The 23,843-nt window shown below is 38.2% G+C and overlaps 1 protein-coding gene across 8 annotated transcripts in view; it reads left to right on the forward strand.

Moving 5' to 3' along the window:
- ITGB6 (integrin subunit beta 6) overlaps nucleotides 1-23,843 on the forward strand; it is a 127,128-nt gene that overhangs the window by 53,641 nt on the left and 49,644 nt on the right. For 6 of the 8 annotated variants that reach the window (XM_073883502.1, XM_073883504.1, XM_073883503.1 and 3 more), the window contains 5 exons: nucleotides 1,325-1,529; nucleotides 2,149-2,395; nucleotides 14,937-15,102; nucleotides 16,338-16,499; nucleotides 19,804-19,899. In XM_073883502.1, the coding sequence (XP_073739603.1) occupies nucleotides 1,325-1,529; nucleotides 2,149-2,395; nucleotides 14,937-15,102; nucleotides 16,338-16,499; nucleotides 19,804-19,899 (876 nt within the window). The remainder of the gene's footprint in view (nucleotides 1-1,324; nucleotides 1,530-2,148; nucleotides 2,396-14,936; nucleotides 15,103-16,337; nucleotides 16,500-19,803; nucleotides 19,900-23,843) is intronic. The other 2 variants (XM_073883499.1, XM_073883516.1) reach the window with 2 other exon arrangements.

Here is a 23,843-nt window from a genome sequence, read left to right on the forward strand (position 1 = left end):
TTGGGTATATCTGGGGAAGTTACAGTGTTCGCTATGCTTAGTCTAGGGCCTCAAATAGGTACAGCTCTGACTGACAGATAATCAGTTATATTGTAAAAAATCAACTTCAAGGGAGCCTGGATGGCATAATCTATCAAATATCTGACTTTTGATTTTGACTCAGGCCATGATCTCATGGTTATGGGATCGAGTCCCATGTTGGACTTCATGCTCAGCGGGGAGTCTGCTTGAGATTCTCTCCCTTCCCCTCTCCTTCTGCCCCTTCCCCTGCTGATGCTCTCTCTCTCTCAAATAAATAAATGACTCTTAAAAAAATCAATTTCAGAAGAAATATAACTCTTCTAGTTGGTGAAATAACTAGAGTGGCTTAGAATTCTAAGAGATGAGGAAAAACAATACGAGCATTGGTTTGCGTCTTTTCAAGCATGACAGTCAATGAGCCTCAAGCTTGACTTTGCTTAGAGCTATAGTCGCTCTAGAAGAGCCTTGGCTATTAGGTAAGATAGGTCAGTGTTGCAAGGTTATAATGGCCACATCTCTGCCTGGAAACATTCATCTCACTGTCTCATGTTACCAAGGGGATCAGAAGGGACCTGGGAAACTCCTGAGTCCTACACAGAAAAGCAGTCTTTTATAATCATATTCTCTTTTGCTTTCCTTCCCCACCTCCAAATCTTGGAGAAAAGTTCTAAAAGACCTTGAAATGGAACACTTTCAGACACTGAATTTAAAGTCCCCAAGAGGACGACTTTAGTGAAGTAAGGCTGCAATAGAAGGGTAATGATGCATCCACAAATTAAGCCACAGCAGAGAGCTAGATAGGGAGATGTCACAATATTTTGCCCTTTCACACCCCACAGGAAATCTCTCTTTGCCACCGGATTTGGTACTAGACACACTGAGAGCTAAGACAGTCCAGGAGCCTATAGGTCAACCCAAACAGATAAATTCATGGGATGATATTAACTCTAGAACCCAACTGTTTCGAGGATCTGGTCATGGCACAGAAGAAGCTTTAAAGAAGTGAATATTAAAAACAAAATAGCAACACCAACAAATAAAAGACTGTTAGGTGAATTCAACCGGATATAATGAAAAGGAGAATCCAACTTTACTTGGAATTTTACTGGCAGAATTCTCTGGTTATTCCACTAAAACTTAATTTTAGACCTACAATTAACATTAGGCACATGGGAATATGATATACTGAGAATGGCAAGACACCTAACTAGCAAAACAAGCAAAAAAAAAATTTTTTTTGTCTTATAAACAAATGAAGATTTGTCTTCTTTTTCTCTTTGTCTTTTTTTTTCTCTTTTTTTAGAATTTTACCCATCCATCTGGAGTTGGAGAAAGGTGTGATACCGCAGCAAATCTTTTAGCTAAAGGATGTCAACTAACTTTCATCGAAAACCCTGTCTCCCAAGTAGAAATACATACAAATAAGCCTCTCAGTGTAGGCAGACAGAAAAATAGTTCTGACATTATTCAGATTGCGCCTCAAAAGTTGACTCTTAAATTGAGACCAGGTATGTTATGATTTACATGAACATTGGCTCATGTAAATAAATCTAATGCCACGTATGGTAATACCATAATTAAGCTAATATATTTTGTACCATATTACATATCATTGATTATTATGGCTCAGATTTCCCATTCTTAAGGAAATAGAGAATCACTGGCCTAATACTTTTCTTCATTCACATGGGTCACTTGCACTCCAAATGAGTTACTAAAATAAGCTTATCTAATAGTAAGCATTTGAATTACTCAAATGTTGTTAAGGCTTACCTCACATTTCTTTAAGCATTGTAATGTAGCTTTAAACTCCTCTTTATTTTCTTCTCTTTTGCTAAAACCACATACAAAAAATTCAGCTTATCTTTCATCTAAATGGATGCTAGTTCTCCCAAGGAGATATAAAATATCCTAACTTTTACCTCCTTCAGTAGCTCTAAACTCACTGCTGAAAGATTTTCATGGGCTCATTCACTTGTAAAATGTACCGGATAGTTTATGAAATCCTAAGTATCTTCAGTAAGTTCTCACTGAAATGAAATAGCCAGGTGGCCCCGTAATTGGCCACTCATGAAGGAGTCTCCATGTATTTTTATGGATTTGCTTTTCTCATGGGGGGTTTTGCAGGCAGTGAACAGACTCTGCAAGTGCAAGTCCGCCAGACGGAGGACTACCCGGTGGACTTGTATTACCTCATGGACCTCTCGGCCTCCATGGATGATGACCTCAACACAATCAAAGAGCTGGGCTCCCTGCTTTCCAAGGAGATGTCTAAATTAACCAGCAACTTTAGACTGGGCTTTGGCTCTTTTGTGGAAAAACCTGTCTCCCCTTTTGTGAAAACAACCCCAGAAGAAATCACCAACCCTTGCAGGTAAGTAAATGATTCTCTGGCATCTTGGAACACTGATTTTCTGTAGAGATAGCCCTGCTCTGAGCTGCACTTGGCAGGAGCTTGCTAACTCCTTGGCATTTCGCTCCTACCAGGTTGGATCTCAGCAGCTCTCTCAGTTGCCTGGGCCCCTTGGAACCAAGAGGACCTTATCTCAATACCTGGTTCTAGTCTTAGGTTCTTGCAGCGTCCTCACATCTGTCTTCCTGCGTAGCATCTTTATCAGGACGTGGCAAATTTGGCTTTGTGCTCGGCAGACTAGGAAAGCGCGTCTTTCACTGTAGGTTCCGATGGCCTGTGTCCATCCACAGCCCCTCAGAGACCTTCTAGGCCCAATGACCACCACTTTCTGAGGCTATTGGAGAGTAACTCACACTTTCTCAGAGTATCTTTCTCCACTACAATGACTTCTGCTAAAATAACAATTTGTGCAGCTCCCTCTGACATACTTTGGGAAATGGGGATTTCTCTTATTGCTTGGAGAAGGACTTTGCAGCCTTCCCTTCTATCTAATTCAGTCAGAAATTAAGCATTATGGACCCCATTATAATCTGTTATTATCAGCTATGAAAACCATTTATTATCCAGGTGATGGTCAAGGGCAAGTTGCTCTGCGATGGCTTACCTGTACAGTCAATGACATGTTCAGAATCAAATTATTCACTATCCTTCTGTTAAAAAGAGCTACTATTTGCTCTGTGCCAGACTCTGTGCTGAAGATTTCACATACATGACCTCATTCAATCTTCGTAATAACAGCAGTTCAAGGCAGGTTTTATCATACCTATACTCAGAGGAAGTAACAGAGGCTCTGCAATATTAGTAATTTTCCCAAGGCCACATGACTAATCAGTGATCTGTACCAAATCTGGATTGGTCCCAAACCAAGCACCTTACTACTATGACTCTAGCATATATGCAAGGACTTTCCAAAAGTCCTTTTAATACTTATATACAAGCATCAATCTCTAAAAGATAAACACCTTTATAATATCATTTAAAAACATTTCAATGTGGTTCCCAACTAGGATCTGACACAGTCAAAATAATTTGACCATGAAAAGAATTCATCACTGATTGTAACTGTTTAGGAACTGTGTTTGGTTGCAAGCATCAGAGATAGTGGCTTTAAAAGGGAGAGTTTTTTTCTTTCTCACATGAAGGGAGTCTAGAGAAAGGCAATTCAGGGCCAGTATGGCAGCTCCACACATCAGGGATCTGGGCCTTTTCTGCTTTCTGCTCTGCTATATTGGCTCTTGGATTTTATCTTCAAGGCCCAAGGAGTTTTCTGGGATGATACTCATCACTTCTTCGTTCCAGGCAGGAAAGAAAGAGGAAAAGAGGGGCGGATCAATAAAGGGCACTATCTTTCTCCCCACCTTTTATTTCGAGGTATAATTGACATGTACCAAGATGCACACATCGGAAATGCTCAGTTTGATGAGTTTTGACAGTGAAATATACCAACATAATCACCACCTAAAATGTGATGTAGAACATTTCCAAAGTTTCTTTGTGCCATATTATAGTCAGTTCAACTACCCCAGAGGTAACCACTTTCTGATTTCCATAATTTAGATTGGTTTTTGCCTATTCTTGGATTTCATATAAATGAAATAACATAGTATATACCTTTTATTTCTGTCTTCTTTTGTTCAACATAATGTTTCTGAGATTCATCCACAATTTTGTGTTTATCGGCAGTTTGTTCCTTTTTGTTTTAAGTAGTAGTCCACCGTATGTATTTATTATTCTTCATTTATTCATTCTTTCATTGATGGACATTTGGGCTGTTTCCCATTTTTAAGCTATCATGAAAAATGTTGCTATGATCAATCACTTGCCTATAAATCTTTGTGTGTATGTATGTTTTTGTTTCTCTTGGATAGATACCTAGAATTGGAATTACTGAGTTGTATAATAAGTATCATTTTAATTTTTAAAGGAACAATCAAATTGTTTTCCAAAGTAGATGTGCCATTTTACATTTCCATCAGCTACATGTGAGGGTTCCAATCATTCCAAATCCTTGATAACACCTAGTATTGTCAGTCTTTCTAATTTTAGCCATTCTGATAACAGTGTATTTTATTGTAGCTTTAATTTGCATTTCCCTAGTAACAAAAGGTGTTGAGCGTTTTTCATGTGTTTTTCTCCCATTCTCGTATCTTATTTTGTGAAGTATCTTTTCAAATTTTTTGCCCATTCTTAAAAATTAGATTTTCTTCTTAATATTGTTATATGAGTTCCTTGTATATCCTGGATAAAAGTTCTTTGTCAAATATGTGCTTTATAAATATTTCTTTCCAGTTTGTGGGTTGTGTTTTTATTTTTCTAGTAATGCCTTTGGTCAAACAAAAGTTTCTAATTTTGTTGGGAGTCTGATTTGTCAATTTTTAATATTATGGTTAGTGTATTTTTTGTCCTAAAAAATCTTTGCCTAACCAAATATCCCAAATATTCTTCCTCTTTTTCTTCTAGAAACTTTATGGTTCAAGCTCTTGCATTTAGGTCTATGATCTCAAATTAATTTTTATATTTGGAATGAGGAAAAGGCTTAGATTCGTCTTTTGTTTCCATGCAAATATCCAATTGCTCCAGCACTATTTGTTAAGCAAGATTTTTCTTTCCCCATTGAATTATCTTTATGCTTTTGTTAACAAGCAATTGAGAGCATATGTATGAGTGTAATTCTGGACACTTCATTCTGTTTCACCTGATCTGTTGAATACGCCCATGTAACCACCAATGTCTTATCATCTTTCTTACTGCAACTTTATAAAAAGTCTTGAAATCAGGAGTGTAAATCCTCCAACTTTGTTCCTCTTTTGTTTTGCTATTCTAGATCCTTTGCATTTCCACAGAAATTTTAGAATCAGATTGTTGATTTCTTCAAAAAAATATGCTGAGATTTTGATTAGAATTACACCAAAATCATAGGTCAATTTAGGGATAATGGACATCTTAAAAATACTGAATGTTCCAGTCATTGCATATGACATATATTTCCACTCATTTAGATCTTGTCTTCTTTCTCTCAGTAATGGTTTGTCATTTTCAGGGTAGATACCCTACACGTCCTTTGTTTGATTTATTCCTAGGCTCTTTAAAAAGATGTTTTCTACTTGTTTGTTGAAAACATAGAGAAATGCAATTGATTTTGCATACTCACATTGTATCCTAAAAACTTGATAAATTTTCTCATTAGTTCTAGTTTGATTTTTTGTAAATTCCTTAGAATTTTGTGTACTTGATCATGTCATTTATGAATAACAACTTCTTCCTCTTCCAATATGTATACCTCTTTGTTCTTTTTCTTGCCTCGTTGCACTGGCTGGGGTCATTTTAAATAGAAGTGGAGAGAGATATCATTTATGTTGCTTGTGATTTGGGGAGGAAATCTTCAACATCTCACCATTGATTATGCTCTTAGCTAATGGGTTTTTGGATTCCTTTTATCAGATCAAGGAAGTTCCCTTCTATTCCCTGTTGGGTACAATTTTTTTTAAATCATAAATGGATGTTGAATTTTATTTCCTTGATTTAAGGAGTTTTGCCAGAAATTTTCCCCACCTCCTTATACTTGCATCTCATTGGCAGGACTTGGTTACATGGCCACTGCTAGATGCAAAGGAAGCATATTGCTACCCCAAGTAAAGCCAGGATTCTGTTAGTAGGGAAGAAAAAAAAGAATGGATCTTTCTAGCAGTTCCAGCAACACTGAACAAACAGATTTCTAGAGAACAGATTTATACTGTATAATAAATCTTTTAAAAAATAAGGTATGATTACTGTTATCAATTGATTCACTTGTAAAGTGAAATAAACTTTGTTCTAACAGCCTCCTAACTGTTTAATATAAAAGTGTTTCTAATGCTCTGGCCTTTTTTGTTTTTTTAAATCAGAGAATGTTGTACCCGTTTAAAATCTGTATTATTTAGATCTTTGGTATGTTAGGTGTCTTTCTCCTGCAATAAGCTTTGGTAGAGAGTCCAGCAGTGTAGTTTCATTTAGGATTACAAAGTGTTACCTCTGTCTCAGAGGGCTTGTTTAAAAATCATTCTTTCTGCCATAGGCCAGATAAAATGTAGTAATATGAAGTACAGTAATGACAATGGGAAACAATGAGGAAGGAATGTTGCCAGAGAAAACAATTAAAATTAACAAACAGATGGCTCAGCTAAGTGGGCAGCCTATCATCTAAGAATAAGACCCTGTATTTAATCAGGTTCCTAGAAAAAAGGAAGCAGTTTGGCTTTTCATAGCTCTGACTGCATTTCATTCATGCATTCTTTTATTCATTCATTCATTCAACAAAAGTTTACTGTGCTCCAACTGTGTACCAAGCATTGTGCTAGGCATGGGGATATCTGGAGGAAAAAGATTTGCACCCAGTCCTCAAAAAGCTGAAATTCTTTGGGGAGCAGGCATGCAGTATAGCATGGTGATTTAAGAGGATGGGCCTTGCAGTCAGCTCTGGATTTGGTTCTGATTCATTTACTCACTTATAACATCGCCTTAGGTGAACAGTTTCACCCTCAAAGTTTTAGTTTGGAATAACCATACCGATCACACAGAGTGGTCATAAGGATCCAGTGAGGTAATGAAGCATTTGGTACTGGGCTTGACCGTGAAGCACTCCGTAAATGGTACTTACTCCCAACACCAACAGAGTGAAGTTAGGGGGAGACCAGAGTATTGTACAAGGTGTGGTGAATGGCGTCCCAAAGGAGGATCACACATTTGATCTCTTGAAAGGTCAATATTTTCCCATTTCCTAAAGGTGTTTCTTTTATTCTTATTGGCAAAATTCACTACAAGTTAAAATTATAAACAACGAGTTCTTTCCTGCAACATTATATTTTTTCCTTGCCCATCACATCCTTAATACTTCCACTTTCTCTGTCCAGATACTACCTCCCAGACATATACACACCAAGAACTCAAATACCAAACATAAAAGTCAATCCTTTGATCAATCCAAACCTTATAATTATGGAATAAAATGTTCTTTAGTAGGAAGGCAATGAGAAGTAAAAGGAAAGAGTGTGGAGTTTTTGAGATGTGGGTTTAAATCATAACCTTGGACAAAAAACTTACTCTGAGTTTGGTCTCTTCACCTATAAATGGGGATAATAATATTCACATCCTAGCATAATTGTGAAAATTGAGTGACCTCAGAATATAACAAACAGGTATTAGTTTTCTTCCTCTCATCAACTCTTGGTATCTCTAGTTATTTTAAGCTAGAATCCTCAGACTTTTAGATGTCAAGACTTTCTTACACTTTTAAAAATTAAGACCCCAAAGAGCTTTAGCATATGTGGGTTATATTTTCAATATTCAGCATATTAGAAAATAAAACAGAAAATTTTAAAATAATTATTTATTGATTCATTTAATAATTACAATAAGAAACACACTGCACATTAAAATTATTAAAAATAATTATATATTTCATAACAAAACAAAAATTAGCAAGAAGAGTGGCACTGTTTTACATTGTTACAAATCTCTTAAAATATTTGGTTTAATAGAAGACAACTGGATTCTCATATCTTCTTCTACATTTAGTCTGTTGCAATATTTTGTTTTGGTTGAACTCCATGAAGAAAGTCAAACCTCACATAGATACATAGTTGGAAAAGAGAAAAGCATTTGATATCTTTTTACAATGTCTGCGGACATTCTTCTTTGATAGTACATTCACACTAGACAAGAGGTAAAAGTTAGTTTCAAGGGGAATCTGAAACAGTACCAATGAACTTTTCATAAAGCCATTGGTCTGTCTTGCACTTTCTTTTTAAAAAAGATTTTATTTATTTGTTTATTTGAGAAAGAGTTCATGAATGAAGGGAAGGGGCAGAAGGGGAGGGAGAAGCAGAGAATCCGAAGCAGACTCTGTCTTAACAAGGAGACTGGTGCAAGGGCAGATCCCAGGATCCATGGAATCAGATATGAGCCAAAAATCCAAGAGTCAGAAGCTTAACTGACCGAATCACCCAGGTACCCCTGTCTTGCACTTTGAATGGCTCTTTTACTTATGTATGTGATTTTGTAATGTAATGCTTTGGCCATTTGGAAAATATTGTTTCAGTGAATTGTATAGATCTTCCAAGTTTTATGACACAGTATAAAAAAGTTGCATTTGTTAATATCACCATAAATCTCATCAGATAAATCTTAAAGTACTGAGACGCTATTAATCTCATGGGTGGCAGATTAATGTTTTCCAAAACTTTAATTTTCTAGTTGCCTCTAATTTTATCACTGGCAACAAATACTGAGGGTTGTTTTCCTTGAACTGACAGGCTTTTTTCATACTTAAGAACATGTCTGCTAAGTACCCAAGTTGGAATAATAGTTTGGCTGTCAAGCATTCTTTCGGGTAAAAACGTTCTATAAAAAAAAGGCCAGTTCAGCTCAAACAATTGCAAATATTTTTTTCCCACTCTAAACATTGTCCTTTGGTGTGCTGCAGAAATGCTACATGCATATTTCCCATGTAGTTATACAGAAATATTTTTTAAATTGTTTATTTATTTATTTATTTATTTATTTATTTTTCAGTAAGCTCCATGCCCAAGATGGAGCTCAAACTCATGACCCCAAGATCAAGAGTCACATGCTCTACCAACTGAGCCAGCCAGGTGCCCCAGAAATATATATTTTTTAAAAAACATGTATTCAAGGGTGTAGACTTAATAAAATTAATAACTTTTACTGCTTTATCAAGGATAATCAAATGGAACCAGCAATTTTACTATGATGATAAATACTTGCCAGGAAAATTCTTAAGGACCACTAGCCAGTTGCAAGCCACTGCTTTGATTCCTGCAAAGGCACCAGCAGTTTTACTCACCATTGTTTTTGCAGCATCAGTGCAAATGTCAACACGGTGAAAAAGACAAATAACATCTTTTATTATTATCAGAAAACAGTTTGACCTGAAGGCCTCTTTGAAAATGTCTCAGGGACCTTTGTGGGTCTGTGCGCCACACTTTTAAAACCTCTGTTTTAATCTAATCTCTAATGCTTTTTGGAGTAGCTTTCTTTCTTTATCTTCCTTGGATGTAGAGTCACTAAGAAATTTTATTTCACCATGTAAGAATGCTGAAGTGGCTTACATTTTTAAAGAAGATTTCCTTAGGCTGTTATCCAAGACACAGTAACAAGAATATAGTTTCTCCATTTTCATATTTGTAGATAGGTTGTAATGTGCATTTAAAAATATTTAATAGTGGGGCGCCTGGGTGGCTCAGTTGTTAAGCATCTGCCTTCGGCTCAGGTCATGATCCCAGGGTCCTGGGATCGAGCCCCACATCGGGCTCCCTGCTCAGCGGGAAGCCTGCTTCTCCCTCTCCCACTCCCCCTGCTTGTGTTCCTTCTCTCTCTGTGTCTCCCTCTGACACATAAATAAATAAAATCTTTAAAAAATACATTTAATAACACAAAGGCCAAATTTTCTTCCCCTATCAAACACTGTGAGAGATTTCTTTTTTAACATCATTCCATATGTGCTATGTTTTGTTTCACGTTTTGCTTTTCAATATGACACCAACGGTGAGGCAGTCATTGTAGTTTTGCAAAAGAGAAAGCAGAACTATGAAATGCTTATCTTTCTTATATGTACACAAACATAAATATATATGAGTGTACAGAATAGTTTCTTATTGCAAAGATAATACAAGCCCATGTGAGAATGCTGACAAAAAGAGGAAAAAGGAAATAATTTCTAATCCCACTCAAAAAGATGGTGTTAGCCATTTGGTATGTATCATTGTAATCTTAATTTATGTATATTTATTTAAAATTCTAACAAAAATATAAATAGAATTTTTGTATATTGTGTTTCATAATTATTCTGCATTTTAAATGCAAATCTATTATTATCTAGGGACTCAAAATCAAATTATTTTGTAATGAGTACCTACTTCCTTCAATTGCTATGCTAAAATAGTAATAGCCAAATATGAACCTCTGTTAGAGGAAGGACTTTGACCAAAACCAGGGGATCTCCACTCAAAATTTCCTGGCATAACCCAAGTCTGACATTCTGCTTTGCTTTAGCTACATGGGTCTCCTAGCACATGAGTCTGTTTACTGAATTAAACTAACATTTCAGGGGCGCCTGGGTGGCACAGGTGGTTAAGCATCTGCCTTGGGCTCAGGTCATGATCCCGGGATACTGGGATCGAGCCCTGCATTGACTCCCCGCTCAACAGAGAGCCTGCTTCTCCCTCTCCCTCTGCCTGCTTCTCTGCCTACTTGTGCTCTCTCTCTGTCAAATAAATAAATAAAATCTTTAAAAAAGTAAATAAATAAACTAACATTTCATTCCACTTTCTAAAAGCACAGAGTTCTAGTAGATCTATCTAGCAATTCTAACCCACAAAGGTGTAAATTTCTTTTTTTTTAAGATTTTATTCATTAATTTATTTGAGAGAGCAAGAATGAGAGAGAGAGAGAACACATGAGAGGGGGGAGGGTCAGAGGGAGAAGCAGACTCCCTGCCGAGCAGGGAGCCCGACGTGGGACTCAGTCCCGGGACTCCAGGATCATGACCTGAGCCGAAGGCTGTTGCTTAACCAACTGAGCCACCCAGGCGCCCCCACAAAGGTGTAAATTTCTTACAAAAAGATAGGAATGCTAGTTCTTTGGTTTCAGAGATGCTCAAATGCCGTTTTGGTACAGGGTGAACAAGCAGCCCAAAATAAAAGATTAAGCTAACAATTTCCAAGAATAATTAGATTATAGGGACAATGGTACACCTCACATAGTTACATACTTTTTATCTCATGTAATCTTCACAAGAACTTTGTGAAGTAGGTATTATCAGTCTCATTTTACAGATGAGGATACTGAGGCCCAGCAGTGGTAAGTAACTTGCCCAAAAATAGACAACTGTTCAGTCTTCTTATTCTAAATCGAATGCATTTTCTTCCAGCACACAACTACTTTAAATGCTATCAGAGCAATTAGAACAAATGCTAAATCATTGCCATTTAATAGGTAACAATTTGAAAAGAAAATTAAACCTCTTCCTCATATAACTCTTTAAAATACATCTCTAATTAAAGGTTGAAAAATACTTGACTACATAAAAAGTTTTAAGGTATCCAAAAACAGCATAAACATAATTAAAAGACAAAGCACAAAGACAAAATTTAATATTTTGAAAAGTTTCTTAAAATTAAGTTAGAAGTGTGCCTGGGTGGCTCAGTTGGTTAAGCGACTGCCTTCGGCTCAGGTCATGATCCTGGGGTCCCGGGATCGAGTCCCGCATCGGGCTCCCTGCTCAGCGGGGAGTCTGCTTCTCCCTCTGACCTTCCTCCATCTCATGCTCTCTCTCTACCATTCTCTCTCTCTCTCAATAAATAAATAAAAATCTTAAAAAAAAATTAAGTTAGAAAATAAAAACCAAGAAAATGAGCAAAGGATATAAGTTGGCAAGTGGCAAAAGAAGAAATACAAACTGTAAATAAATATGAACAAATTAGCAGTGTTAGTAGCAATAAAATGGAAATGAAAAATTAAATTAAGATGCCATTTTTAACTAATCATTGGTATATTTTTGTTTTGTTTTGTTTTGTTTTGTTTGTGATGTAATTGATACAAACTTTTTGGAAAGGAGTTTGCTTATATGGATCAAAAAGTAATCCAGCAATTTCCCTTGAAAGAATCAGTTCTAAGCAGAGATATAGTCTGCAAAGGTATATGCAGAAGGATCACTACATTTATTTAATTACAGAAAGATTTATGAAATAATTTTTAGTAATAGATTATCAAACTGTGATACATCTCATAACTATTAAAATTTGTTTTATTTTCTTCTTTACACTTTTATATTAACTCAAATTTTCTTCAGTGAACATGTATTATTCCTTTAATCAGGAAAAAAAAATATGATTCTAGAGATGTCATTGGCCAAATCCATATTCTGTCCTCAAGTCTGTGCTAGACTCTGTGTAAAAGTGATTTATGTAAAAAATGACATTAATGTTTAGTAAGCACTTAACCTGAAAAGCTCATTGTGCTGTGTGCTTTGCATATTTTATCTCAAGCAGGCCTTACAAGAATCCTACTAGTCGATACTATCTGTGGTCTGCACTTCAGAGCCTCAATGAAAGCTAATGCAAGATATTAAAAATAAGAGAATAAGATTGCCTTCTGAGAATTAAAGTTAAAAATAATGAGTCAGAAAGGAAATACAAGAAGTTCCCTAGAAGCAGTAGGCTGGCTCATGGGCCCACAAAACCAGGTGTCTTGACAGAGCTGAAAGAATGAACAGGACTGTAGGTTTACTCATCATAGGTTAGGGGAATGCCCAAGAAAGAACAGTTCCAGAGGCAAATATGGGCCTCATCCATCCAAGATCCTTAGCCCAGGCTCTTTCAGAGTTTCCAGTCTTGCTGGCTACCAGGGCTTCCCAAATTTTTGTTAGCTGAGAAAGCCAGCTGCAGGTGAGGGAGGAGCCAGATATGACCAAGAGCATCCATTCTGGAGATGTCTATCTTGGGACATCTCAGACTGCTGGGGTCCTCCAACTCCCCTTGTTCTGAAACCTGAGGACATTTTGGATTATGACCTACTTCCCATGAAAGTCTACTGACAGGAAGAAAATAGTTACCTTGCAGACACCAGCATTTTGGTTCCAGCAGAGCTCCATTTCTCCGTGTGGAACGAATCCATAGTCATTCTGATTTGTATAGTTGATTCTCATCATTCATGGAAGTCTTGCTCTACAAGGTGTCCTCAAACACTGACTTAACAAATGCTAAACTATTGCTCCAAGGGGAAACGGGATTAGGCTCATGTGAGCCTCTGGCCATTTTTTTTTTTCCCAATTGATCAATACATACCTTTATTTACTGTTTCTTTCTGTTTAAAGACCACCTAATATATATTGTTGATTCATTAGCATTGCACTCACAGCCAACAACACCGTATAAGTCATGCCAGAACAAAGCTTATCTAACGCACATATTTTCTCTGTAAGGCCCATAACAGCTTTCTTGCCCTTGGGAACACTAGACAACACTTCAGCACTACACTTGAGGGCCATTCTAAACAGCAAAATCACCAACAAAAAGCACAAAAATGAAAAAAAAAATGACACCAAAAAGACCACAAAAAGGATGCTTGTTTATAGTTTGAGAGCTGAAGCAAGAACACAGAGCCTTATTTCACCTCAGCTGGGAACATGTGAACCAGGTAACTCAAATTTTTTGCCACCCTGCGTGTGTACATGAGTGACTCAGAAAGTACCGAAGGTATTGATTTGGGGGTTAAAAATAAATTTTAGTGAGTAGGTGAATTTGCAGATATGAAATCTGTGAATACTGAAGACTGACTGCCTACCTCAGGCAGATGAACTTGGTGAACAGGAACCTCACCCTGAAAGATGCTCCAGCTCTTCGTGTGCACACAAGACAGGCTCCTGAACCTGGAAATCTGTTCTTACAAGAGTCAACCAGCTCTTTCCCCACGCGGCACAGCACAACCTACCTCACTGGGGGCTGCTCTTTTTTGTCTCTGTACTTCTATAAAGTGTTTCTCAAACCTTAGAATGCATCAGGAAGATTTGAATGCATCATGGAGCCCACCCCTTACATTTCTAACTCAGTAAGTCTGGAAGAGTGTCCCAGATTTTGCATTTATGACAAGTTCCCATGTGATGCTCATGCGGCTGGTCCAGGGACTGTACTTTGAGAACCTCTGCTCTATACCATTATCTCCATTTTGCAAATGAACACCCGAAGCTCAAAAGGGTTGAGTAACTTGTCCAAAGTCTCATCCACAACTACTAACTGGCTTTCAGAATAAGATGTGGCTGAATTCATGATCAGCTTTTTCTGTTCAACTGCAATATCTTTGGGGCAGATCTCATGCTAACATGGCATTTCTCCCATGTGTCAACTGTTTTAAGTGGTAGTTTTATTCCTAGCCAGGTCCACAACAGTCTGTTCAGTCATAGTCGAGTTAAGCTCCAGAACCAAGAGCGCTGTCTGATTTTTAGGCCTTCGGCAGGCAGGGCTGGGAATACAGGAAGGAGCAGAGGAGAAAGAAGACGGGTATCTCTCTCAAACTTGCTACAAGATGACTCATACTTGATAACAGCTTAAGCTATCAGAATACAAAGGAATTGTTGTCATCACGGAAACTTAATGGTAGATTTTGGTTGAGAAGCGCTAGAAGGTAGTGATTATACACACACACACACACACACACACACACACACACACAGAGGAGTGGGGAGTCTGACCTGATTATCTGTTATCTGAGCTTGAGTCAAAGTAAAACACAGAGTAAGTGCTAAGTAGTAGCTAATAAGGTCAATTTGGGAGGGGTAAGAGGGAGATGCTGAAACAAGCTTAACCGGGAGACTCCTAACCAAGTTCCAGAGTCAGGTACTTGAGGAAAATCCATCTTCACATCGGATGAAGTTGCTAGGCTACTAGGTCCATTACTTGTGTGCTGTATCATATTTCATCAAGAACATTTCTACATCTTACCTTTGCAGCAGTATTCCATACTTCTGCTTACCTACATTTGGATTCAAGCACATTTTGCCATTGACGAATGATGCTGAAAGATTCAATGAAATTGTGAAGAATCAGAAAATTTCTGCTAATATTGACACACCAGAGGGTGGATTTGATGCAATTATGCAAGCTGCTGTGTGTAAGGTATGCTGAGGGCTAACGCAAATTACATCTCTTATTAGCAAATCTCCTTTGAAAAGCTTAGCTAACTTTCTTTCCTTTAATTGCCATATTTCTACATTTCTTAAAACACAAAATTTTCAAAAATTCGTAATTCAGTTATGTAGAAACAGATAGTTTTCTACGTCTGATATTCACATAATCTAATAAAATTATAGTAATGTTGGGAAAAATTGGTTAAAACGATAGTCATGTATGATTAATTTTCAAAGATCAAGAGTAGATTAGTTTTTTAATTAACCATGGTAAAAATAGAAATCACAGGCAGAAACTAATGAAAAAAGTAAAAATGCCCTGAATCAGTACAAACTTCTACATAAGATTAGATATCTATTGTTTTGAACCAACAAAATAGGTATCAGAAGCTACGTTGTCCCCACAACAATGCAAGAACACCTCTCCTCCTTGACAATCAGGTATCCAAGGGAATGATTCCCCGGTCTTCAGAAGACAGCTCTTCCTGGAAAATACCAGGAAACAGACAGGGCTGAAAATCCTGGAAGGTTAGGGGTGAGGGGCAAGGTATTAGGGAAGGAAGGAAAAGAATAAGGTGGGATGGCCCTGCCAGGATCAGCTTTTGTCCCCACTAGTTCCTGGACTAATTATCAATTAAAGAGGAGAGCTCTGCTAGGAAACAGACAACAGACCATCTTAAAAAGCCATATGCTGGAGGTTATACTTTGATAAGCAATTCTTATCTTTGTATTACATTTATAATTTTTGGATGGTATCAGTAGAAAGAGAAAAATGTGCCTAATTTTGGGTGACATTTTAATAAAACAGGCATCCTTTAAGTCCATTGTGTATTGCATTCTTACCAGTTTTGCTTCAGCTTGGATTTGGGATAATCTATGACCTCCTTCATTCCCTCTCCTCATTTTTCTGGTAAATTGAAAGCTGGACAGTAAAAATAATTAACTATGTAAAAGTCAAGATCAACTGGATAGTGATTATAGTGGAACTATTTTTTTCTGAAGCATAAATCATCTGAAAGTGTTATCCAAGAAAAAGCAACTGCCATAGAATTTCATGTTTTAAATACATTAATAATTATCAACTCACAATAGGTGAAAAAGGCCAAAATAGATAGATCAGCAATATAGTTTTTATAATCTGAATGTGTCCAATCACAATTGATCCACTCTCAATAAATGCCTGCCTCTATCCCATATGACCCAAATGTTTCTTTCTCACTGTAGGAAAAGATTGGGTGGCGGAATGACTCCCTCCATCTCCTGGTTTTTGTGAGTGATGCTGATTCTCATTTTGGAATGGACAGCAAACTGGCAGGCATCGTCATTCCTAATGATGGGCTCTGTCACTTGGACAACAATAATGAATACTCCATGTCAACTGTCTTGGTGTGTAACCTGCACTCTACACCGTTTCCAGGGCTGCAAGTAGGCAAATGAAACAACACTCACTCAATACACAGCAGAATAACCCACACTTGGTGAAAACAGTGCACATTTTCTGCTTTGAGATGAACAAATTGCCCTTAGAGCTTCCCACAGGAACACAGGTGGGTGGTGGGGTTATGTGAGAAGTTTGGGTCTACTATGGCTTGAATGATCCCAGAAGCTCCTTGATTTTTCAAAGAGCCCAAGGTCAATAAGAAGCAGTGCATTCAGTTCATTCTGTTTTCAACGACAGCCCCAGAAAGGGGGGCTGAGGCCAAAACAACAGTCACCTAGGAGTTTCTGTGAATGATGGGTCCCAGAGTCATGCCCCCTAAATAACATCAAGCTTTTATGCACCGTGGTGCTCCACGGGGAACAGCTGTCAAGGACTGCTTGGCTGGTGTTTATTCACATTTGGCTTATTTTTGTCATTTAAAACATTTTTAAAATGCTGGTAACATTCAAAGGGAAAAAAAAAAAGCTCTTGACTTGTGTAAAACAAGGTAAAAATTTCAGAGCTCTTTGACATACATGATCTCATTTGATGCTCCCCAGAACCCTAGGTATCTGTTTTCCTTGTATGGACCATGAGGCTGCCATGCTCATGCATGTGTTGTTACCTCTGTCTGGAATGCCCTTCCCTCAGAGGCTGCTGAGAAACTCTTAACTGTCCTTTAAAACCCAACTCAATCATGACTACTCCCAAGAGCCCTCTTTGCCCTTTGCTGAGCCCCCAAGTGATCATCCCTCCCCTCGCTCTAGTATATAGATGTCTTCTTAACCCATCACTATGTGGAAATGTGTTTGCTTATGTTTGTCTGTCTTTCCCTAATATGCATTCCTCGGGACCAGGAGTGGTGTATTTTCTCTATTTCCTGCCAGCACAGTGCCTGGAACACAGTGGGTGTTGACTATGTATGAAATAAAATTTTAATTATGAAGTAGCAACCTGGGGAGGTCATATTATCTCCATTTAACACTTGGGAAAATATGACACAGAGAATTCAAGTGACTTCTTAAAATGACAATGCTATAGAAATGTATGTAAGAGAGAGAAGGAGAGAGAGAGAAGAGAACCAGAATCCTAATATCAGATTGGAAAAACTATTCTCTAAAAAAAGAATTCGGTGAGATAGCATATATATATGCCATATATATATGTATATGTATATGACATATATATACCCACACAGTGATGGTAATTAGTTAAAAAAAAAAAAAAACTAATGGTTCACAAATCACCTGCTATCATTCCTTGACTTAAATTGCTAAACTTCAAGATGAGTGTTTTCCCCTAAATTTTGACCCATAGTAGTCCTCATACTTTTGTCATATAAGTTGCCTTTCCATATTACAGTATCCATGAGAATAGCCACATTTTGTCTTTTAGGCTTTGAGTGCCAAGAAATGGTGAGACATAGATCTCTTTTTTATTACTTATCTTGCAACTATTCAAATGCCCCATTAACAGACATCTTGGAAAAAGTGGGACATAAAAGCAAATGCTACTTCTTGCTTATTATGACCTTCTCATCTAATAAATGTTCAATTCACTGTTGCTCAGTAAGTTGCTGCAAATGCACAGAAGTCATGGGTCATCTCCATGCCTGCCTACAGCATAGTTCCCTGGGTCCTTTGAGTAATTCCTATTCACTCAACACTGGGCTCGGCTCCTGGGGCCCCAAAACAATAGGACATGGTCCCTGGCCTTGAGGAACACACACACAATATACTTGTGTGAATTAAGCCAACTGATCTAGGTCAAATAGAAGAGACATTGGTCCACCTACGAAGGGCTTCATGGTGCGATCCTTGCTACACACCCACAGCAGCTGAAAGTTCAAGAATGTGGAGATAGGAGGGGCCAGCGCTGGGGGAGTGCAGGCTTAAAGCTGAAGGATTCTTAGTGTTTGGGCAGTTGAAAAAGCAGGGAACACTGAATATGTCACTCTGGAAGATTTGTATTATCTGGACTCTACTGCTGTTTACTAATAAAAATCCAGATTGGATGGCAAGCACATATTACACAGCCAGATATGCAGTTGGGTCATTTACCTGAGTATTTTAGGCAAAACTGTACTTTTCCCTCAACTTGAATCTTGGGCGTAGTGAAGACATTAGACAGAATTACTCCCATTGTGCTGAGAATATGTGAACACGTTAGCGTCCAGGAAGGCTTACTTATCAGCGTTCCTCCACTTTGGCTGACTTCACGTTCAACATATTCTTAGTTTCTTTGTTTGCAGGTTACTCTTTCGTTTGAGTTTCCTCTTTGTACCTTATCCACATTTGGAGTCATGCAACAGCCAAACATGCTGCACAGTTTTTAACTTTGGAAAGTAGAGGCCCTGTTCAAATTTGACAGTTTATGCCTTCTTTATTTTTTTTTTTAAAGATTTTATTTATTTATTTGACAGAGAGAGGCATAGTGAGAGCAGGAACACAAGCAGGGGGAGAGGGAGAGGGAGAAGCAGGCTTCCCGCCGAGCAGGGAGCCCGATGCGGGGCTCGATCCCAGGACCCTGGGATCATCACCTGGGCCGAAGGCAGATGCTTAACGACTGAGCCACCCAGGCGCCTCTGCCTTCTTTATTTTTTAAAGGACTCATATCCCTTGGGAATGAATGTGTCAATGAAAAAAAGGTACAGTGTGTTTTCAGTTATCCTGTAAAAATATTGCAGGATCCCATAAAACTGATTACTGACATGAAAAAGTTGGTAGGAACAAACCCAAAACTGGTGCGGGAATGTCTCAGATCAGATGGACACAGGAACTGTAGTGTACCATTCCCCAGCAGGCTGTCCTTTCCTCAGCCCTCCGCCCACCCCCTCCAATTCCAGTGGGATGTTCCGAGCTACCTGCGTCCCCTCAGTCACATCTGTCATCAAGTATCCACTCCTCCCCAGACTCTAACATTCTCTACATCTTGAGTCTGCTGCCAAGTGGCACTTAGAAGAACTGTGTCTCTACCCTTGAAAATATGACACACTATAAGTTTTTAAATAAATTCCAAGTGCTCTCCTTAGGAGTGACAGGCCATAATACGCTACACTACCACACACTGACTCTTAGGAATTAATTGGATTTACAAGATTTAGGCAACAATTATTAAACCAATTAAGTGACTAATGATAATTGTGTATTTTTCTACTTAGAACCAAACTGACATGCCAAACTCAGTACGATATCTTTGAAAGAAATATTCCTTTCTTTATTTTACATACTTGTGTTAAGATGATACTTAAAATCTTTATGTCAATTTTAGGAATATCCTACAATTGGACAACTCATTGATAAACTGGTGCAAAATAACGTGCTATTAATCTTTGCCGTAACCCAAGAACAAGTTCATTTATATGAGGTAAGCAAACACAATTCGGGGAATTCCTTCGGGGAGATTACTTGACATGAAACTTTAACATGAACTCTGAGGGTTTAACGCATGGAATGCCATTAGAAAATCGTGAACACGCGACAAATATACTGGACACTTAGTCAAGTGGATTCAGTTACTGTTTGTAATTTGAATTACAAACCCAGGGGTGCGATGGAGAGTGGGAGACAGATATGGTAGAGCAAGGAAGAATGAATTCGAGAACGAAATGGTAAGTTGTAAGAGCACCAATGAATGGAGGAGAACCTACCTAACAGAAATCAGTCTGTCTTCCTTTGAACTGTTTCATCTGACAAGGAGGGGGTTAACAGAGACTGGGGGAAGAAGTGACTTGGAACTTTCAGGCATCTACAAATCAGATGGATAGAAAATATATAAATAGAGACACAATTTCAACCATTGAGAAGTAAGACGTTGAAAGAAAAAACTTGTTAAATTGGGCCAAAATATATTTTCTCCCTCCTAGTAGCTGGATTTGAAGTTCAAGTTTTTGGATGGAAACACCAGACGCAGAAAGGGAACTGTTTCATTAGATGCGCTAATGTTCATAAACCACTGCCTGAACCATAAAATGCATATGCAAACACAAAAGGTTTCCATGGTTTCATTCCAGCCTATGAAAACAATATATCAGAATACCATGAATCAAAGAAGTAGCAAATGATTTATTCCTAGAGGGTGATTTCACAGAGAAGTGAGGAATCTCCAGCGTGGCCCCGAGAAAATAGGTGTACATTAAATTGTCTGTGCTTTCTATGCAGAAGCTTCACATACTCCTAAGTTCAGAGTCTGATCTCCTCTTCCTTTGAAAGGACCTCTTACTTTACAGGGCTCGGGAAACTCTGAGATTATTTCACAGAAGGCTTTGATTAAATGCCACTCACTGCTAAGGACGGTACAGCCCATGAACTTGCATCAGGTTCTGTAGAAAGGATCCAGGAGGAGATCCTATCTTGCATTCTTAATGAGAGCAGGGTATTGTACTCCAGGTGAGATTGCCTTCTGCTGAAAACCAAAAAAGTCCTTTGCAATCAAGCTGCATACTCAAGGCCTTTGTTCTACTCAGAGACCATGTGGGTTCACCTGATCTGGGCATTTTTTTTAAGGCTCTTTAGTATGTGATACTTGTTTCCAGTGGTTTCAAGTAGTAGAGTTGCGGTAAAGATTTAAAAAAAAAAAGTACCCCAAATACAATAGTGAGCCTGTTTTGCCTTTGGTCCTTAAGGCTAGAGTGAAAGGACCCTGGGGGTCACAACACCTCCTCCACAGCCAGTTCCTATTTAGAAGGGGGGAGGAGGATTGCACAGAACTTTTCTTAAAAGGGGGGTCTGGGAAATACGATTGATGATCATGAACATAGTCATCCATAACTCACTTCGGTAATAGTCTTTAAGACTCACAACTCATTTACGTGCCTCCTCAAAACTGCTATTAAAAAGACAGAAGAAGATGAAAAATAACCACGTGGCAAAACAGAATCTGTTGGATTTAAGTTCGTTACGCTGATGGTTCCCCTGTTGCAAAGGAAATGATCATTTCCAAGGAAAACACCAGATTAGAGCCTGCCTCTAATGTAACAGCAGGACATTTATTTTGCCTGCCTACTAATCTCATTATGAGGTGAATTTATGTTCTGTCATGATCTGTGGTCTTTACCATCCAGGCTCCACTAAATTCAAAGGGACATTGTCAGGGAGCCACGCAGCCGACCAGGGCAGCCGCCCACTCTATGACTCTGATACTTTCTTTCATCATTTTATCTCTATTTTGATGGACTCCTCATTCCATCTGCATTAGTGGAGGCAGGAGGCGGCAACCAGTCTAAAAATAATGACAGCGACGTTGCGCTTCCCTGAAGGCTTCACACAGCATGAAAATGCTGATGTCTTGTTTTATTGATAATGAAAACTGAAAATAAACCAATAATGGCTTATGTTGCCTTTCCATTTAAATCTCTTAGAAGGAGCCCTATGTGAGCAGGAGCCCTATACAACCTGATGTTTGGATAGCTGTGACAGAAGGAACATAACTACTAAAGAATCACTGAAAAATAAAGCCAGTGATAGGATAAATAAAGCAACTAAGTGGTTGGATCTATGGAAATTCCAGAAGGCAATTTGTTTGCTCCAGTTCTGTGTTAAGCATAGTCATGTGCATACACTCCAGGCAGGGGATGGCTGGGATTCAGTGGCGGCCCCTCTTGCAGTAAATACGATTTATGTTGCCCATTCATGGAACAGAGGAAAAAGGATTGGTTTGGGTTTGGGTTTGTTTTTTTTTTTTTTTTTTGTAACTTTGGTAAGATGCTCTGGACTGTCCAGATATGTAGTGTTGCTGTACTTTGTGGTATCAAAGAAGAACAAACAGTGGAAAGGATAAAGTAAGTAGTTTTGCCGTCAGTTCAATTTGACTGCAGTGCGCACCCCAGTCTCCAGCAAACAGATGATTTTGAACAAACTTACTGTTATGAATAGATGCCTGTTTGTCCAATTACAGGGTTCAAAAGATAATGATAGATAATAGACTGAGCAGTAGGTAGTATATTACATTCTAGTGCTAAACGCCATTTTGAATCAGGATTCAATTACCCAAGCTTAAAAGAAATTTTTATCTCCTCTGTTGCTTTCAAATGTTTACTGTTAATTTACATTAAGATAGTAACAGGCTACTAAGGCCCAATTGTCTAATTTGACTAGTCTTTTCTTCCTAGTGAGATACTGAGATAAAAAGCAATTAAATTAGCGTTCTTAACTACATGGTCAAATCATATTATTAATCACCTGGGATTAGTTGCAAGACTTTGAAATATTCTAATCTTTCAAAATGTCTACATCTGGCTGGAAAAGATGAGTTTTGTGAACTTGATAAGGATAATTATTATATAACCTAGTATTTACAATGTAATGTTGAAACATTAGAAAGTAAACAAGACATTGGTAATGGACGCTCCCAGTTTAGTCGTTAACATCTATCACTGCTAATTGATGTCCTTATGGTTATTAGGACAGAATGATGTATCTAAAGCATAGGGACAGGGGACCCATGCAGGTTTTAATACCACCAAAGGGCCCTTCTAACTGGAGGTGAAATGTCCTCAATGATCGCCCCTTTGAGGAGAATGGTGGGTTTTGCTCATCTTTCTGTTTAGGCTATTTCTTGTTCCCCCTAGATTTTCATCTTTAGTCAAATTGGGTCAAAGTTTCTAAATAGTAATTTGGAGTTTAATGTGACAAACACCTGTCAAAGTTGAGGGAGCCGATGTACAAGAGCAGGGAGAGGTGTGCCTGACCCATTGCTACAATCATCTGCAGCCCTGGCTGTCCCCTCCTCTAGCCTTTCCACCTTGGACCCAGATGGCACCAGAGGAAAGGAACTCTCTGCTATCACCCTTGGGACCAACCTCTTGGATAAACTCAAGTGCCTTCTTACTAGGCCATAAAAGGAAAACCCCTGAGCAAGTACCCCCCTCTGATGATCACTATTATCTAAGAACAAGCATAAAGAGTAGCCACAACGTGCTTTGAGCCTGATGTTTTTGTGTGGCTTGTGAATATTATCTATCATATGCAAGTTTCAATTCTTCAAGAATCAATAACCCAGTTTTTATTTCACCCCTTCTTTCCTTTTTTGCTCATCTTTTGAGCTTTTCACTGCAGCACAAGGGTTGAAAGGAAGCAGAGAATTAGAGAGGGAGATAAAACAAAACTTGGCCCCTTTTGCTGTCTGTTAGCCTGTTCTATTATTGTTTTGTTTTATAATGTTCAGTATTGGAAAAGATGAAAACAATTTTGCTCTGATGAAAATCCCTTTTTCTCTGGCTTCAATTTTGACAAATAAAAGGACTGGGCCAGATGACCTCCAGCTTTAGTAGTCAGTGACTCTAAACCTGGAGGAGGGAAATCACCATGAAT

The sequence above is a fragment of the Callorhinus ursinus genome, unplaced genomic scaffold (genome assembly GCF_003265705.2).
Source record: "Callorhinus ursinus isolate GAN/ISIS: 27379988/994484 unplaced genomic scaffold, GSC_fseal_2.0 scaffold2, whole genome shotgun sequence".
Classification (NCBI taxonomy): Eukaryota; Metazoa; Chordata; class Mammalia; order Carnivora; family Otariidae; genus Callorhinus; species Callorhinus ursinus.